This window comes from Phacochoerus africanus, chromosome 3 (assembly GCF_016906955.1).
Source record: "Phacochoerus africanus isolate WHEZ1 chromosome 3, ROS_Pafr_v1, whole genome shotgun sequence".
NCBI lineage: Eukaryota > Metazoa > Chordata > Mammalia > Artiodactyla > Suidae > Phacochoerus > Phacochoerus africanus.
In genome coordinates this window covers 171,359,949-171,375,775 of record NC_062546.1, presented here as the reverse complement: position 1 = coordinate 171,375,775, position 15,827 = coordinate 171,359,949, and the positions used below count along the sequence as shown (strand labels likewise).

General features: G+C 41.7%; 1 protein-coding gene across 1 annotated transcript in view; it reads left to right on the top strand.

The window, feature by feature from the left end:
* The first annotated feature begins 2,753 nt into the window (after positions 1–2,753).
* SUMO1 (small ubiquitin like modifier 1) overlaps positions 2,754–15,827 on the top strand; it is a 29,902-nt gene continuing 16,828 nt past the window's right edge. Inside the window, exon 1 of the mRNA XM_047773258.1 lies at positions 2,754–2,911. Coding sequence (XP_047629214.1) covers positions 2,900–2,911 — 12 coding nt within the window. The 5' untranslated portion in view covers positions 2,754–2,899. The remainder of the gene's footprint in view (positions 2,912–15,827) is intronic.

Here is a 15,827-nt window from a genome sequence, read left to right as displayed (position 1 = left end):
GTTCCTAGTCGGATTTGTTAACCACTGTGCCACGACGGGAACTCCTCCCCTTTGGATTTCAATTTAGATTTTGTTTATTCTTTTGGAAGCTTTTCATGACCATGCTGGTTGGATGTGAGAGTCCTATATGCACCCTTAATGATCAGTATACTTCACTCCAGTATACAGTATACTTTACTTATTAACAGCTCTTCACTTATTAGCATTGCATTTTTGTTTTTGTTTTATATAATATTAGTTCCATTGAGATATAATAAGATATGCCGTTCACCTATTTAAAGTGTACAATTTTTATTTATTTATTTTTTTTGTCTTTTTTTTTTTTTTTTTTTTTTTTTGCTATTTCTTTGGGCCGCTCCCGCGGCATATGGAGGTTCCCAAGCCAGGGGTCGAATCAGAGCTGTAGCCACCAGCCTACGCCAGAACCACAGCAATGCGGGATCCGAGCCGCGTCTGCAACCTACACCACAGCTCACAGCAACGCCGGATCATTAACCCACTGAGCAAGGGCAGGGACGGAACACGCAACCTCATGGCTCCCAGTTGGATTCGCCAACCACTGCCCCACGACAGGAACTCCCTTAAAGTGTACAATTTTTAGCTTTTTAGTATATTTATAGAGCTGTGCAATCTTCATTCAATTTTAAAGCACTTTCATCACCCTCAAAAGAAACTGTGCTTTTTTTTTTTTTTTTTGGTCTTTTTAGGGCTGTACCCATGGCATATGGAGTTTCCCAGGATAGAGTTGAACTGGAGATGTAGCCACTGCCCTACATTACAGCCACAGCAACGCCAGATCTGACCTGCATCCGGGACCTACACCACAGCTCACAGTAATGCCAGATCCTTAACCCACTGAGTGAGGCCAGGGATTGAAACTGTGTCCTCATGGATACTAGTCAGATTCGTTTCCACTGAGCCACAACGGGAACTCCAAAACTGTGCATCTTAATAGTCACTCCCTATTTCCCCCAAGTCTTCCAGCCCTAGTAGAATGCTGGAGCAGCAGCCCACTGATCTCTTTTCTGTCTCTACAGATATGCCTATTCTGGATATGTCATATAATAAACAGAATCATACCTTGTGACCGGCTCCTTTCATTTAGCATGATGTTTGCAAGTTTCATCCATGTTGTATGAGTACTTCATTCCTTTTTATAGACCAATCATAATCCTTTGTATGGATATACCACTTTTGTTTATCCACTTTTGTTGGTCCATCCATATTGATGGACAGTTGTGTTGTCTTCAGTTTTTTGCTATGGTGAATAATGCTGCTGTGAACATTTGTGTACATATTTTTGTGTGAACAGATATCATCAATTCTCTCGGGCACATTGGGTATATATCTATGAGTAGAACAGCTGGGTCACTGTAACTGTATATTTACCAGTCTGAGGAACTGCTGGAATGTTTTTCAAATGAAATGTTTTCCAAAGTATTTTACGTTGCCACTATGTAGTATACAAGGGTTCCAATTTTTCCATATCTTTTTCAGCACCTGCTATTTTTCTTTTCGATTATAAACATCCTAATGGGTCTGAAATGGTACCTTATTGTGGCTTTAATTTGCATTTCCCAAATGGCTAATGATGCTGAGCATTTTTCAAATCCATTTGTATATCTTCTTGGGAGTAATTTCTATTCAGATCTTTGGTCCATTTAAAAATTGGATTATTTCTTTTTTATAGTTGACTTATAATAGTTCTTTTTCATATTTTTAATATTAGACCTTTATCAGATATATTATTTGCAAACATTTTTTCCTATTCCTTAAGTTGTTTTTTCAACATAAAAGAAAGTTTTAATTTTGATGAAGTCTATTTATGTTTCTTTGGCTGCCTGTGCTTTTGGTGTCATATCTAAGTAGCCACTGCCTAATCCAAAGACAAGAAGATTTATACCTACATTTTCTTCTAAGCGTTTATAGTTTTAGCTCTTACATTTAGGACTTGATCCATTTTAAGCTAATTTTTCAAATGTTGGGAGATAGTGATCCAAATTCTTTTTTTTGCATATGGATATCCAGTTGTCCCATTAACATTTGTTGAAAGACTTCTTTTACCATTGAATTATCCTGGTACTCTTGTCGAAAATTAATTGATGTGTGAAGATTTATTGATTTGTTCTGGAATCTCAATTCTATTCAATTCATCTATATCTTTATGTTCTATGCTTTTGCCAGTAGGGCCACGATATTTTGAAGACCTCATAGACAGACCATTTTTAAACTCAAAGCAACAAATTCAAGTATTGAAATTAGCTCCACCGGTTTAGAAATTTTCAGCAGCATCTTTTTCATCTATAGCCATCAAAATCGTGTCCAATGGGATCGTGTTTTATTTCGTTTAATGACGGTCCTGTGTTGGCCAGGGTTGGTTAACCAAAAATGACAGCTCTAGGGTAAGAAGTCCAATTGATTTTGGGAGGTTGTCAAACAAGGCCAGGGAGAGACAATAGAAGTATCTTGGCTCAGCCTTCAGAAACGCGCAAGGTGTCCGAGAGAGAGGGAGGAGTCTGGGCTGTCAGTACGGTTCCGAACGCTGAGACTTAGGCACCTGGAACTTTTCCCCGGGGGATGGGCTCGGGACCGAGGCACAGGGCCTGGTCTCGGGGCTGCTGAGGGGGCCTCGTTAATTCACTCGCGCGGCCACCACTAAAGCCGACCTCAGCCCTCCCGCCTCCGGGAAGCCCCTCCACCCGTTTTCCCGCCTCGCCTTTCCTCTTTTCCCCATCCCTCCTCACAGCGCGTAGCGGAAGTGACGCGAGGCGTAGCGGAAGTCCCTCCAGCCGCGGTGTTGTGCTGTGGGGAAGAGAGACGGATTTGTAAACCCCGGAGCGAGGTTCTGCCTACCCGAGGCCGCTGCTGTGCGGAGACCCCGGGTGAAGTCACCGTCACCATGTCTGACCAGGTACTGGGCTGGGAGCAGTCCGATGGCGGTGGCGGAGGCCTTACTCTGTAGGTCGGTCTGCTGCTCGGCTGGGGCGGGGGGGGGGATGGAGGCGCGGGGGAGGGGAGCGCGAAATGGGGGGAGGGGGTGGCCGGTGGGGACTTGGCTGGCAAGGGAGGGGAGTGGACTAGGGCTGGAGACGCCGGGGCCTGCCGCGGGCCTCTGGGAGCCGCCCTGTCCCTCACTGGGCTCACTCATCACCCCCTGTGCCCCAGCGCCTCTGGCCGCGGCCTCACTTAAGTCGTCCCCCTTCTTTCTCCGGGGCCGACCAGGTGCAGAGCCCAGCTTCCACTTCCCCGAGAGGGTCCCTGCGGAACCCGTCGTCTTGCCTCTCCAGAGGACTGGTTGCAGAAGCAGGGCCCTAGGCCCCAGTTATGTAACGGGAGAGAATCCCTGCCCAGGAAGCTCTGTTGCCCTGAAATGCGGGTGGACTCCACTTTCTGGTTCTTGGTCTTTAGATAGTCCCGGAGTGGGGGCGTGGGGGCCGGGGGGAGGGAGACGCTGTCTCTCGTGTTGCTGGGAACCTAGAAAGCTCTGCTTTCCTTTGGGATTGCAGCTAGGGCCGGGCCGCCGCCGCTCTGCTCTGAGTCTTTTCCGTGTGGGGGTGCAGAGCTGTCGCCTCTTTTCTTGTACTTTCCCATTTCTTACTCGGGATTGGTTCAGCAGCTCTCCAGTTGCAAGAGAGCACTCAGAATAACCGAGAAACAAAGTAGAACAGAACTTCTAGAGCAACAGAAAGCATTTCATCTGGGCGTTAATCTGAAGATGACTGATACCTTTGAGGAAAAGGATAGGAAAACGTCTTGTATGTAGAGCAGTTGCAAACATTTGCAGAAAGGTACCTGTTACGGCAAAATGCTCTGTCTCATTAATATCAGGAGTTTACTTGGAATTTGCACTCAATCAGGAGTGTTCGATTTTCCGTGGTAAATTTTTCTTCCTCGTCCTTTTCTAGGTAACCATGTTTATGACCGATTTTTACATTATAGGGTTTTTGGTCTGGACTTTGTTTTGTCGCTTAGATGACTTTGACTTTTTAAAGTAATTTTGGACCTTGCTTGTTTAGTGATAGTTACCTAGAAAATTGTTTTTCATTCAACAGCTATAAGTTACTTGAACTTTTAAATTTAACACACTTATTCCCTTGGCTTTTAACCTAGTTCAGTTTTGTACCACTTGGTGATAGCAAGTGAAACTTTTGTGGATTTGTACTGTTGGGCAAAACGTACATTATTTTTTAAAGTTAAACCATAATTTAGATTGGTTTTGGGTCGATTTTCTTACTAACAGTCTAGATTAATTCTCAAATTGGTATAGGAATGGCATTATAACTATCTCCCTAGATAGTTGTTTACTTGGTTACCAGACAGGAAAGAACAGGTGTAAATGCCTAGTTTCATCAGCCTTTTATTTTGATGTGCAGAAGTAGCTAAGAATCATGTTGAAATTTTACTATAGTCTGATGAAAGAGCAATGTACAGAAGGAATTATAAAGTCAATTGTAGAATTTATTGCTCCAGTTTGAATTCCAGCCATTTAAAAGTGACACAAAGGAAGAAATAAAAGACCTAGGATACTAACAGGTGGCTCTAAGCCAGAGGTTCTTCAGATTCTTTTCAGGGGGTCCTTGAGGCCAAAACTATTTTCATGATAATACTAGAACATTGTTTGTCTTTTTCACTCTCATTCTTTGATGAGTGCCCAATGGAGTTTTCTAAAGATGGGCATGACCTGGAATACCACAGCAGATTGAACTGTAGAAGTAGATATGGAAATCCAGTTGCTTTCTATTAAGCCAGGCATTAAAGAGATTTGCAAAAATGCAGAACATTGGCACTTTTCTCACTTTTGATTTTGAAAAATATTTTTAATAAAATATATTTGCTAATATATTAAAATGAATTAACATGCATTTAAAACATTTCTCAGTTTCAGTGTCTAATACTTAAATCTCAATAGGTATAACCAACCTAACAAAAGCTTTATGAGGTTCTAAATAATTTTTAAGAGTGTAAAAGAGTCTTGAGTGCATAAAATTTGAGAACCGTTGCTCTAGGCTGATTGACCAGCATCATTATTAATAATCAGGACCCAGTACAATTTTAGTGTTGCAGTGCTAAGGATTTAAAGATGTATGAAGCTGAACACTTACTCTGACGAGGCTTATGAGTGAGAGTAAGACTCGTATCAGCAGCATGAGTCTAAACCACTGTCCCCAAAGGACAATCTTAACATAAACCAAGTTGTTTTAGAATGATGTACTTTCTGAGACACCTCTCAGAAGTTTATGTGTGGTGCTAAAATAGTGAAATTGAGTAATAATTACAAGTTAAAATAGGTGGACATGAAAGTCACACAAGACTTGAATTGCTGGATTCTCCATTGATAAATGAAAAATGATTATTTTTGGAATTTGAGTGAAATACTTTAATTCTAACAATGCCAGCATTATCCAGTGGACTGTTATTGAATAATCCTCTAATACAGGTTCTAAACCAGAGGATTATGAACCCTAAGGGCTGAAAATCCATTGAAATCGTGTGGAAGTTATATTTGTGCCTGTGTATTTTTTTAAGGGAGAAAGAATCTGTTGCTTTTATTAGGGGTATATGATCCCTCAAAAAGGTTAAGGACTAGCCTTTGAGCAGTAATAGAGATTTGATTGCGTGCTCACTTTTAGCTATATCTCACCTTGGAGTAAATCTGAGCACTTATATAGAACCAGAAGCTTAATATCAAACTGATAAGGTAATTTTTACAGGTATTTTTCCTACCTTCTTCCCTGTGTTAATGTTTATAGTGTTTCTTCCCATACCAAATCATCAAAGGCAGCATGGACTGCCACTGTTCAATTCAGGTCTGTTAATTTGTAATAATTGGATGGCTGATTTGCTTCAAATGCTGACTGAATCTGTTGTAGCAGGTTAACTCTCTTTACTCACACCTCAGAGAGGGAGAAAGGGGATGGGGAGAGAGAGATTGAATGAATGATCTTCTTTTAACTTCAGTCAAGGATTTGGAAGCATTGTGTAATTCCAGTTATCTGTTGGTACCTAACAAACTCCCTCAAAACTAGTAGCTTAAAACAACAGTCTTCTGTTTTGCTCATAAATCTGTAATTTGGGCAGGGCTCTAAGAGTTGGACTCATCACTGCTCCTTGGCGTGTGGAGCCTCTGCCAGGATTACTCACATGATTGTGGGCTGTAATAGATGGGTTCTCTAAGTGGTCTTGTCATGTATTCCCTTCAGCATGGGGACCTCAGGATATTCAGAGTTACAGCAGCTCAGGGCTCCCGAGAGAGTGTTCCAGAGAACCTTGGGTGGAAACCCCAAGCCTCCTAGCAACTAACCTTGGAAGTTACATCTGCATTCTGTTGGTTAGGCAGATCACTAAGTCCAGCCCAAATTCAAGGGAAAGGCATTTATTTATTTTTATTGAGATATATTTGACATGTAACATATGAGTTTCAAGTGTACAACATAATGATTTAACATTCATTATTCACATTCAATATTCAATATATCATGAAGTGATCACCACAGTAGGTCTAGTTAACATTTGTCCACATGTAATTACGTATTTTTCTTGTGATGAGAATTTCTAAGATCTACTCTCAGCTACTTTCAAATATATAATACAGAATTATTAGCTATAGCTACCAAGGGAAAAGCATGTCTACTCCTCCCCCCTTTTTTTGGCCATACCCAAGGCATGAGAAAGTTCCTGGGCCATGGATTGAACCGTGCCACAGCAGTGACCTGGGCTGCTGCAGTGACAACACCGAATCCTTAACCTGCTGCTCCACAAGAACACTTCTGTAATTATCTTTAATATACTGCATTAATTGTATTTCATTTGTTGGGATAGCATCATTCCCAGGTGTAGCATTCTTTTTTTTTGAAAGTGCCCAAGACGGTGATTGAACCCACGCCACAGCTATGACATTGCCAGATCCTTAACCCACTGCACCACAAGAGAGCTCCCCCTGCAGCATACTTTATATCTCCTTGTTGATGTTACTGAACTTCCTGTTAGCTTGAGATAGGAGGAGAAAATGATAAACTGGGTGTATGTTAAAATTCATAATAATGTATACTGTTCATATATAGAATAAGTATGTTAAACTGGACTTGAGCATGTAGTTAGTGATACACATACTAAGCATTCCATGCCCTAGGAGAGGAATGATGTATTTTTTTTGTCTTTTTTTTGCCATTTCTTGGGCCACTCCCTTGGCACATGGAGGTTCCCAGGCTAGGGGTCTAATCGGAGCTGTAGCCGGTGGCCTACACCAGAGCCACAGCAACACCAGATCCGAGCCGCGTCTGCAACCTATACCACAGCTCCGGCGGATCTTTAACCCACTGAGCAAGGGCAGGGATTGAAGCCACAACCTCATGGTTCCTAGTTGGATTCGTTAACCATTGCGCCACAACGGGAACTCCCTGGAATGATGTATTCTGACCTCTCTGGTAGGTATATGTATGAGGTACTGCTAGTAGATGTTGCAGACATGTAGATTATGATACAGCATTTCAAATAAAATGTTACCTGAACATTATTTAATAGTGTTTTAAAAACTGAGTATGGTTGTTATGGTTAGAGTAATCATGAGGTTTAGTGGAGTAGATCAGATCTGAGAACTTTAAAGCAGTTGTCAAATATCTCTTGACACTCATTAGTCCCCCCCCCCACCAGTTAGAATGTTTCTGTTGTAGTGTTTATATATAGTGTTGCAATTATTTATTTAAATCCCTTTATCAGGAGTTCCCATCATGGCTCAATGGTTAACGAATCTAACTAGGAACCATGAGGTTCAGTCCCTGGCCTTGCTCAGTGGGTTAACGATCTGGCGTTGCCGCAAGCTGTGGTGTAGGTCTCAGACATGGCTTGGATCCTGCGTTGCTGTGGCTCTGGTGTAGGCCAGTGGCTACAGCTCCAATTAGACCCCTAGCCTGGGAATCTCCATATGCTGCAGGAGCGGCCCTAGAAAAGGCAAAAAGATAAAAAAAAAAAAAAGAAGAAAGAAAAAAGCCTTTATCAGAGAATATGACTAAGAACCATGAGGTTGTGGGTTTGATCCCTGGCCTTGCTCAGTGGGTTAGAGATCTGTGGTGTAGGTCGAAGATGCGGCTTGGATCCTGCATTGCTGTGGCTGTGGTGTAGGCTGGCAGTTGTAGCTCCAATTCGACCCCTAGCCTGGGAACCTCCATATACTGTGGTGTGGCCCCCCCCCAAGCAGAAAATAAAAAATAAATGCCTTTTTCTATTAGACTACTTTCCAGGATCTGGAATCAGGCTTTATTCACCCTTTTTTTCCTGAAGTGCCCAGCACAGTGACTGAATACGCAGTAAAAGTTTTTGAAGAGGAGTTCCCGTCGTGGTGCAGTGGTTAACGAATCCGACTAGGAACCATGAGGTTGCAGGTTCGGTCCCTGCCCTTGCTCAGTGGGTTAACAATCCGGCGTTGCCGTGAGCTGTGGTGTAGGTTGCAGACGCGGCTCGGATCCCGCGTTGCTGTGGCTCTGGTGTAGGCCGGTGGCTACAGCTCCGATTCGACCCCTAGCCTGGGAACCTCCATATGCCGCAGGAGCGGCCCAAGAAATAGCAAAAAGCCAAAAAAAAAAAAAGTTTTTGAAGAAATGAATGGTTAGATTCATTCATTTAACAAGTATTTATTGAATGTCAGTATGTTTTAGGCACCATTCTAGGCCCTAGAATTGGAAGGTTGCCTCAGAAATGTGAAATCAGGTATTTACTTCCTCCTCTTTAAATTCCCATGATGTCTTCTTATTGGGAAGGGGTTGGTTGTCATACAGTAGTTTTCCTTTTATAATGCGTTGTTGTATCTTCTTGATCTTTACTTCTGTTAGCAATAGACCTAGTAACTTCATGTTCAGTGTTGAATCATTTGCTTCGTCCAGGACACTGGGATTGTTATGGGTAATTTTCTCTAAGTCATGTTTGGTATCCTGTTTTGGAATTTATTGAGTGTGGTTTTTTTGGTAGATAATTCTCTGATATTCTATTAAAAGGTCATGTGAGTAAATTCACACAGATCCTGTTATTGAGCACCTTAGTTTTACAGTTTAAAATTTGGAATTCCTGCAGCATGACTTAAGCTTATTTATGTTGTATATGTTATCATTTTACATGTTGATCATTCTTTTTGCATTTGATTGCCTTAACTGAGTAATCAAGACTATTACTCAGAAGGAGAAGACCCGAAGGAAGGAAGGGTGGAGTCCTGTTTGCTGGACTCACTGTTCTCAACATCTAGGGCCAGTTATTTTTAACGGTTTTATTGAAGATTAATGTATGTATGAAAAAGTATACGTGTATAGTTTGCTGTATTTTCACAAACTAGTCACATCCATGCAGCCAGCACCCAGATTAAGAACCACTGTCCTGGAGTTCCTGTTGTGGCACAATGGAAACGAATCTGACTAGTATCCATGAGGATGCGGGTTTGATCCCTGGCCTTGCTCAGTGGGTCAAGGATTGGTGCCTTGAGCTGTGGTGTAGGTCACAGACACAGCGCAGATCCTGCATTGCTGTGGCTGTGGCATGCGCTGTAGCTCCGATTCTGCTCCTAGCCTGGGAGCTTCCATATGCCATGGATGCAGCCTTTACTAAAAAGCAAAAACAAGCAAACAAAACCCACTGTCCTGATGCTAACACATTTTAGTTTTGCCTGTTTTTATACAGTATAAAATTATGTAGTGGAATCATGCAGAATGTACCTCTCTGTAGAGCTTCTTTTGCTTAACATTGTTTTGAGATTTGTCCATATTGTGTGTAGTTGTTATGTGTTAAATCTCACGCTATATTGCATTCCATTGTGTAACTGTACCACAGTTTATTTAGCTATTCTTCTTTTGATGCAAACTGAGGTGGTCTTCTAAGAACTGTTTATTTATTTATATTTGTTTATTATTAGCCTCACCCATGGAATATGGAAATTCCCAGGCCAGGGATCAAAGCCGTGCAACAGCGGCAGCCCAAGCTGGTGCAGGGACAATGCTGGATCTTTAACCCACTGAGCCGTAAGAGAGCTAGGAACTATTTTTTGTTTTTGTTTTTTTAACATAATCCAAATGCTACCTATTTAAAGCATCTCCTCTGTCAATTTGGATTGCTTTTGGACTACCAGAAAATCTGAACTATAGTATATTAAACAAATATTCAGTTTATTTTTCTTGTGAAACAGGAAGTTCAGGGATTATAAGACAGCTCCACTGTGCCTTCATACTCATTTCTCCCTCTGCCCTTAGCAGATGTCTTCACTCTGATGCTTGTGTCCTTTTAGGCACAAAGATTTTTGTGGCTTGTTCCATGAAGAAGAAAGGAATGGAGCAAAGGGAAAAAGTATTCCAAAAAGTATGTCACGTTTTATCTCGATGGCCAGAAATGCATCACGTGCTGCTGTTGTTTGTTTTTACTGCAGTTTGTTTTGTTTTTGGGGGGCTGGCAAATTTAGGCTTCCCTTTGTAAAACAAGAAGGGTAAAATGGACACTGGTTAGGTAGATGACAATGCCTCTAAAATCTGTCTCCTAGTACTTTTGGATATAGTGAAGCCAGTGTGTTCTGGGCTTTGCATAGGTCCACATTGTATCTGCAGAAAGTTGGATTTGTACAACCAGTGGGATTTTCAGTTTTAATTTTTAGTTCTTGAGAAGTTGTCTGTGTACATCTAGCATTTTTTTTTTTTTTGGATTTTTAGGACCACACTTGTGGCACATGGAGGTTCCCAGATGAGGGGTCAAATTGGAGCTATAGCTGCTGGCCTCCGCCATAGCAACGCAGGATCCAAGCCACGTCTGTGACCTATACCACAGCTCACTGCAACGCCGAATCCTTAACCCACTGAGCTAGGCCAGGGATCAAACCTGTGTCCTCAAGGATGCTAGTCAGATTTGTTAACTACTGAGCCATGACGGGAACTCCTCTATCTAGTATTAACTGCAGTTCTGGGGTTGAATGTAAATTTACAGAAGTCCCAGTGTCTTGACAGCTTGACTTAAATCTTGAAGTTACGGAGCTAAGTCTGGTCCCTTTTTTTGTTTTGTTTTTTTTTGCTTTATAGGGCTGCACGCAAGGCCTATGGAGGTTCCCAGGCTAGGGGTCGAGTAGAAGCTACATCTGCCAGCCTACGCCACAGCCACAGCAACATCAGATCCGAGCTGCATTTGCAACCTACACCACAGCTCACGGCAGTGCCGGATCCTTAACCCACTGAGCAAGGCAAGGGATCAAACCTGCAACCTCATGGTTCCTAGTCGGATTCATTTCTGGTGTGCCACAATGCAAACTCAAAGTCTGGTCACTTTAATTCCAAATGTCTAGTACTGTCTTATTAAGTTTGAACATATGTATCATGAGCTGAAAATATATGCGTATGTTTGTGTTTTTAGAATTGTAGTAAATCTGGGAGTTCCCTTGTGGCACAGTGGGTTAAGGATCTGGCATTGTTACTGCTCTGGCTTGTGTTACCGCTGTGATGCTGGTTCTATCCCTGGCCTGGGAACTTCTGTATGCTACAGGTGTGGCTAAAAATTCTTTTTTTTTAAATTTAGAATTATAGTAAATCTATTTGAAATATTAGAGAAATTATGTTATTGTAATGGGGGGGGTTGTATCTTTTTTTTTTTTTTTGTCTTTTTGCCTTTTCTGGGGCCGCTCCTGTGGCATGTGGAGATTCCCAGGATAGGGGTCTAATTGGAGCTGTAGCCACCGGCCTACGCCAGAGCCACAGCAACGCAGGATCTGAGCTGCGTCTACAACCTACACCACAACTCATGGCAACAACAGATTCTTTGGGGTTTTTTTTTTTTTTTGTCTTTTTGCCTTTTCTAGGGCCACTTCCCGTGGCATATGGAGGTTCCCAGGCTAGGGGTCTAATTGGAGCTGTAGCCACCGGCCTATGCCAGAGCTACAGCAACTCGGGATCGAGCCGCGTCTGCGACCTATACCACAGCTCACAGCAACACCAGATCCTTAACCCACTGAGCAAGGGCAGGGACCGAACCCGTAACCTCATGGTTCCTAGTCGGATTCGTTAACCACTGTGCCACGACGGGAACTCCTCTGGGGGTTTTTTGTTTGTTTGTTTTCTAGGGCTGCACCCATGGCGTATGGAGGTTCCCAGGCTAGGAGTCAAATTGAAGCTACACCTGAGGCCTATGTCACAGCCACACCAACTCCGGATTCTTAACGCACTGAATGAGGCCACGGGTCAAACCTTCGCCCTCATGGGTGCTAGTCAGATTTATTTCTACTGAGCCACGATGGGAACTCCCGGTTTGTATGTTTTAATAATGGATATAATAATTAGAATTATCCAGTGTAATTCTTGTTGAGCTGTATTCATTAGGAAATGAAATAAGCTGATGTATAGTAAGACCTATGGTTAACAGAATTTTTGGAAAGTTTGCATTTTTCATGAAATGTTTTATGAAAAAATTTAATGTATATGTAATTATACCTGTACACCCATCTCTTGGCCTATCTTATTTCATCTACATGACCACACTCCATTACTTCATATTATTTTGAAACCAATCTCAGACATTGTATCATTTCACCCATAAATATTTCAATATGTGTTTCTGAAAGACAAGGACATTTTCTTTTAACCTAATTAGGATACTGTTATCAGACCTTTAAAATCTATCAGGTTCATTAATGTCATCAAATAAGAGTAAAGGAGTTCCTGGTGTAGTGCAGCGGGATTTGTGGTGTCTCTGCAGCACTGGAATGGTAGGTTCGCTCCTTGGCCTGGCACAGTGAGTTAAGGATCTGGCATTGCCATAGCTGTGGTGTAGGCTTTAACTGTGGCTTCAGTCTGATTCCTGGCCTGGGAACTTCATATTCTGTGGGGTGGCCAAAGAAAAGAGTAAATAACTTCTTTATTTTTGGTTTTCTCCACAATTCCCCCTCTTCCAGAATAATGCATAATCCTTGTATAACTGAAAGGGTCAGTGACAGATTGAGGGTAGTTAAGTGTGCTGCTCTTTCCCTGTGATTGAATTGTCAACGTACCGATTGCCGTAGTGATTTTTAGCAGTGTTTTTTTTTTTTTTTTGCCTGCATCTGTGATATTTGGAAGTTCCCAGGCAATGGAATGAACCTGTGCCACAGCAGCCTCTCAAGCTGTTGTAGTGACAACACCAGATACTTAACCTGCTGAGCTACAGGGAAACTCCAATTCTTATTCTTTTGACTTGGAAATGGCACCAAAAAATGATTCTCTTGAAATTTGTACATTTGTAAATTGTGTTTTCTGTCCTTTCTTGTCTAGTTCTCTTTTCAGATCAAGCCATCTACTATTTCTAAGCTGTTTCATTTATATCTTGGCAAGAAGAACTGGTGGTGCCTGGTACTTGATAAATTGCTTTTACCATTTCCAGTTACTATGATTTAATCTCCATATGACACACACCTGAAAATTTGGAGGTTTCTAGTTCTGTCTTTGATTGTGTATATACATTTACTTTTCTTTACTAGTTTTTTCTGTTCTGGGGTTGTATAACCTTTCCAGCCAAACCAACTAGCCCTCTTTGGGATTGTCTTTTCTGTGATGACCTACTGTTCCAGACCAAGTGCTGAATGCTTTCACTGTTTGGTGACTAGTGTGCCATACCATTCTGTATTGGCTGCTCTTTTACGGGGGAGAGAAGGAAAGAAGGCATACAAGACACTGAGGTCACTGGAGACAAACTTTGGCCTTTTTTGCCCAAGGTCTCATTTTCCAGACTAGTTTGTCAAAGGAAAAAAAAGACAGCACGTGAAAGGTTGAATGACTGCGTTAGGCGAGCATGAGGCTATTAAACAAGAGGGTACAGATGCCATTGCTCTAGTGCTTCAGGGTTGGGGAGAGATCACCCGAATTAAGTGACTAGAGAAAGTGGCAGCTTATTTTTGGAAATTTCAAATCCTAGGGTTCACATGTTCTTATGAAATTGAATTGAATTGCCCGTTATTCCCAACTGTAAATATAAAACACAGAAAGGATTTTTGTTTGGACTGACTATTCTCTACAGTAGAAGTAGAAGTATGAAGCATTGGTAAGATCTGTGGTATGATGCAGAAAATAGTGCTTTCAGCTTAATTCAGCAAGCAATAAAAAGTTATCTGGCATTTGACACTACAGAGATTATTATAAAGATGAAAAACCTGGATCCTCTCCCTGTAAACTGTAGGGAAGGGCATACCAAGCTTGCCCTTTCCTGCAGTTCTCAGTGAGAATTGAGCTTGGAAATGGAGGAACCGAATGTGGTGCTGTGGTGGTTGGTTCTAGGCCTGAAAGTACTGGAGGCTGTGAATGCTTTTAATGGGCAGTTACACGGTCAGAGAAGCTGTGCTTTAGAGAGTTCTGAAGCAATGTGGACAATGGATCGGAGATGGGGGAAGAACTCTTTTGTTCTTAGTATCCTCTGTAGCTACTCTGTCTAGGAAACACTGGCGCAAAATCACTCCCATCATTCTGATGTATTGCTGCTCTGGTTGTGCAAACTCAAATAAAGCTTCTTAACCCCTTTCAGTTAAAGAGGACTCAAGGTTTCTTTGCTCTTTATTCTTCAGTGCATGGGATAAGCTGCCCCTGTCCTCTCTGGATATTTAAAGGAAGAAGCAACTGTGTACTTTGAATATAAATTCATAGAAATATGGTGGTGAGACTGTGTTTGAAAACAGTCTTCTAGTTTTCAGATGAAATATTGTCTCACCAAAGAAGGTTAATTTTGCCTGCTGCTGTAATATGCAGTAGTCAGCAAATGTTGAAAGTACTGCAGAATGATAAATAGGTAAGAATTCACTCTAATGAGGTCAATTCTGTTATCTAAGCATATCCCTGGACTCTAGCCTGTATTTTAAAGTTAAAAGCTACTTCTGGTTTAATATGGTCTGTTAAATTTTGAATGTTAAATAGTTTGTTAGTTCTAAGTTATGGCATGAAGTGATCAGGTAATTGCCTCGTTAATTCTGAAATGCAGTGTAGTTGGTTATATTCTTATCAAGTGTGGATTAACAGTTTGAAATTGCTATGAATAATAAAAAAGTATATATTTAAATAAGTGGATATTTACACATCTGCAACATAGGTTGAAAATGCAGCTTGGATCTGGTTTTGCTCTGACTGTGGCATAGGCCTGCAGCTACAGCTCTGATTCTGCCTCCAGCCAGGGACTTCCATATGCCGTAGGTGCAGTGGTGAAAAGAAAAGGAAAAAAAAGGTATACAGCTTCTGCTAGTCCGAAATGAAAGCTGGCAGTTCCTGTCATGGCTCAGTGGTGACAAATCTGACTAGTGTACAGGAGAGTGTGGGTTCAATCCCTGGCTTCTCTCAGTGGGTTGGGGATCCAGCGTTGCTGTGGGCTGTGGTGTAGTTGGCAGACGTGGCTCACATCTGGCTTTGCTGTGGCTGTGGTGTAGCCTGGCGGCTACAGCTCTAATTTGACCCCTAGCCTGGAAACGTCCATATGCCGCGGGTGCAGCCCTAAAAGAGACAGTAAATAAATAAATAGATAGATAAAATGATAGCTGATATAAAACTGATTTGTTTTGACTCAGAGTACAGTAGGCCAATACTTTGCTGTTTAATTTTCTCTTCCTAAGTAGACTTTGCTTATGTTTATATGATTAATTTATGTTTCTTAGTAGTTTTGTAGTTAAAGTTCTCCCAATAGGCTATGAGAAAATAATCTTGGATTCAAAATATTTGGTTAGGAATTTATGGACAACAAGCTTTCTTTGACTTCATAGGTGTTGACTGCAAAGATAATGGTTTCCACGTTGTTCCTTTGCCCAGCAGCATTAGCGCCACCTGGTAACTAGTTAGAAAAGCGTATTACAGCCCTACCCTGGACATACTGAA